The 3523-nt window shown below is 45.6% G+C and overlaps 1 protein-coding gene across 1 annotated transcript; it reads right to left on the reverse strand.

Annotated features, from left to right (window-relative positions):
• Nucleotides 1–376: 376 nt before the first annotated feature.
• On the reverse strand, nucleotides 377–2127 carry LOC127308381 (protein transport protein yos1). The gene is made up of 2 exons (XM_051339194.2): nucleotides 1977–2127; nucleotides 377–1000 (listed from the first exon to the last, which is right to left on the reverse strand). Exon 2 carries the CDS (start codon nucleotides 996–998, stop codon nucleotides 762–764), a length of 237 nt encoding a protein of 78 aa, XP_051195154.1. The 5' UTR covers nucleotides 999–1000; nucleotides 1977–2127; the 3' UTR covers nucleotides 377–761.
• Nucleotides 2128–3523: the final 1396 nt, after the last annotated feature.

Below are 3523 nucleotides of genomic sequence, written 5' to 3' on the forward strand. Positions count from 1 at the left end.
GTTATGATGCCTGAAATCCCAAGCTACGAGGGCCAGATCGATGCTGCACCCTTCTCCGACAGCTGACCTGCCTTGGCCAATGGCCAGTGAGTGGCAGCAGTAGAGCTCAAGATACTGAGCGATCTCCAACACTGAAACTCGTCGTGGAGCCAGACTGGCAGAGTTCCTCAGTCACCTTAACAAGTTGTAGATAAGATGTGCACTGTGAATTTGATGCAGTAACGCTGAATGACAGAAATAGAACTTTAGTTTGATGAATGCAGCTTGACAAAGAAAGAAAAGAGAAGGTAAAGATTCAGGTCCATGCTGTTCATGTTTTGTTTTTCACGGCAAACTTGCCTGATGAACACCTCTCCAGCTTGCAACACAAAATGTGTGAAATGGATCATCACTCTTTCTTGTCGCTTGATCATCATTATAATGGCAAGAAGCCCGCCAAGAGTTTAAAACATAAAAGCAGTGCTAAATACAAGGAAAGGGGCCACAGAACCACAAACACACAGAAAACAAGGCTGAGCTGCAGAAAATGTTTGTTTCATCTCCTGACAACGATTCAGCAGTGGTAATACAGGAGAAAAGATACCCCCAAAAGATGCACTTTGACAGTAGTATGTCTAGAAATAATTTACAGCAACAGAACCAACAAGACACATTCCAGCCCATCATGAGCATTCTTGCAGCAACTTCTGGACATGACCAGCTTTTACATAATGCTGGAACTGAGATCAGCTCAAACCCAACAGCAGACACCACAGGGAGACTCAGCCTGAGACCATTTTCACAACAATGATAAGAATATTAAGCGCTATCAAGGGCATCCGCAAAAACTGAGTGGCGTAGATGAGCCCCACGATCTGGCCCTTCAAGGATTTGGTTTGCCCATTTCCTGAAACTTCAGACATGCTCCATCCCCTGGGACCAAGAAAGCGGTCTTCGTTCAGTATAGCCAACGAGTTTGCGAGAAGCAGAAAACCCTCCAGCAGCATCCACAAGCCCATCTCTATACATGAATACCACAACTCTGTTAGTTGAAAATTCTGCTAGCTACGTGCAGCCACCATTATTCTAACGATCATTGTAAGTGAATTAACAGATTATTTGGTCTACATGGATTCAACATAGCTAAGTAACATCATCCTGTGAAAACACATATGAGTAACTGGAAGAGAAAAATACACTAATAAATATATTAAGACTACCACCAGGGCCAGCTATGAGATTTGAATGTTAATGATACAGCATAAAGTTTCGTTTCTACAGTAACTTTCAACGTCCACCAGTAAAGAACTCTCTAATGCAGGAATGCCATAAGAGTAAAGCATCACTGCAGAGATATTGCAAACTAGCAGTATATGGTAAACAGGGGGTCTGAAATCCTCGCTAATTAACAAGGAGCCAATCCAATGAGTGAAAACTATGTGTTCATACAAAGGAGGGCAGACCTAGATTTAACATAGCAAAGTATCATCTTGAGAAAAATAAACGTAAGTGGACAAGAGGTACGAAATATAGTACAACTACCACCAGGGCCAGATACAGCATTTGAATGTTAATGGCATATACACTTAAGTTTCGTATTTATTGCAAAATTCAAGGTTCACCAGGAAAAGAACTCTAGCGACAAAAGCAAAGCATCACTACGGAAGATGACAATTACTGAGATATTGCACACTAGCGGTGTATGGAAAACAAGGAAAACTCAAAATCTCGGTACTTAACAAGGGGGCGATCCAAGGACAGAAAAAGCAAGGGTTTCATACAAGGGGGGCAGTCCAAACGGTGCACGACCGCACCAAGAAATTGTGAAGGTCCCCTCCCTCCCTAGTGGGATTGATTTAACTACAGACAGATGATGGTGTACAAACACACACACATGGCAATGAACAATGGTCAATCCCCAACAGTCACCAGAAATAGAACCGTGATCACTGTCCATACACACTGCAACAAAAAATATTAGTGCATCGGTTATATACCTCAGATTTTTTAGGAGGTGAAATCACCAAAACTGAAGAAAGTCGCGGCTAGGTTTCTTCTTGGTCGCCGGCTCAGTCCACTGTCACTATTCCGTGCTCCTGCAGAGAGAGAGGGAGGGAGGACATCAGAACATAGAGAGGGGAACCCCGCGAGAGAGGGGAGAGGAGGGGCCACCCATTCCCTGCCGCCACCTGCTCGCCATTCCCCGCTGCAAGACAGGAGAGAGAGGAAAGAGGGCAGAGCAAGAGAGGTCAGGAGGCACTGACTACCGCTCGGAGCTCGCAGCTGCTACACCTGCTTGCCGCTACTCTGTTAGTTGAAAATTTTGCTACTTATGTGCGGCCACTATTACGCTAACAACCATTGTACGCTAACTAATAGATTAGTTGGTCCACATGGATTCAACATATCTAAGTAACATCATCCTGTGAAAACATAAGCGTAACTGGCAAAGAAAATAAACTAAGAAATATAGTACAGCCACCACCAGGCCAGATAATGATATACACAATAAAGTTTCGTTTCTACAAGACAGTTTCAAGGTTCACCAGGAAAACAACTCTCTGATGCAGGAACGCCATAAGATGAAAGCATCACTGCGGAAGATGGCAAGTACTGAGATATTGCACACTAGCGGTATATCAGAAACAGGGAGTCTCAAAATCTCACTAATTAACAAGGACCAGATCCAAGAATTAAAAAGCTAGGGTCTCATACAAAGGAGGGCAGACCTAACACTAAGCACCTAGAGATTGTGATCCCCTCCCTCCCCCTATTCAGTTTGATTTAACTATAGGGTGATGATGATGTAGAAACAGGGACACTCATAGCACTGAACAATGCTCGCTGGCCAACAATAACCCAAAATAGAACCATGCTCAATACAAATTGCAACTAAAAATACTTGTGTAGGGGTTATACCTTTGATTTTTTTCTTAAAGGGTGAAATCGCTCAAGTGAAGCTCCCTGCTGGGCTTCTTCTTGGTCGCCGGCTCAGTCCACTGTCCCGTGCTACTGTAGAGAGAGAGAGAGAGAGAGAGAGAGGGAGGGCGTCAGATCAGAGAGAGGGGAACCCTGGGAGGAAGGGGAGAGGAGAGGCCGCCCGTTCCCCGCCGCAACCTGCTCGCTGTTCCCCACCGCAAGATAGGAGAGAGGAGAGAGGATAGGAGGCACTGACCACCGCTCGCCGTTCGCCGCTGCTACACCCGATTGCCGCCGCCGCCGCTGCTGCCAGGGAGAGAGCGTAGTGATAGATGGAGATCTGGAGAGAATATTCTCGAAAGATGGTTGCCTATGGCCATCCTGTCCTTCGAACCAAACGCTCCGTATGAGAGCATCTCCACTCGCGTCCCCAAATCGCGCCCGAATATCGAGTGTTTGGAAGACGTGTTTTGTTTGCGCGTTTGGGGGACGTTGATTCCCAGTCGTGTCCGCTAAACGCCGTCTTCAATGAGAAATTCAAATAGTTTGCATTTAAAAGAGATCGTTCCCGCCGAAATCGTCGCGATCAGAGTAGCGGCGATCAAAATACTGGGCGCGCGATCAT

This window comes from Lolium perenne, chromosome 6 (assembly GCF_019359855.2).
Source record: "Lolium perenne isolate Kyuss_39 chromosome 6, Kyuss_2.0, whole genome shotgun sequence".
Classification (NCBI taxonomy): Eukaryota; Viridiplantae; Streptophyta; class Magnoliopsida; order Poales; family Poaceae; genus Lolium; species Lolium perenne.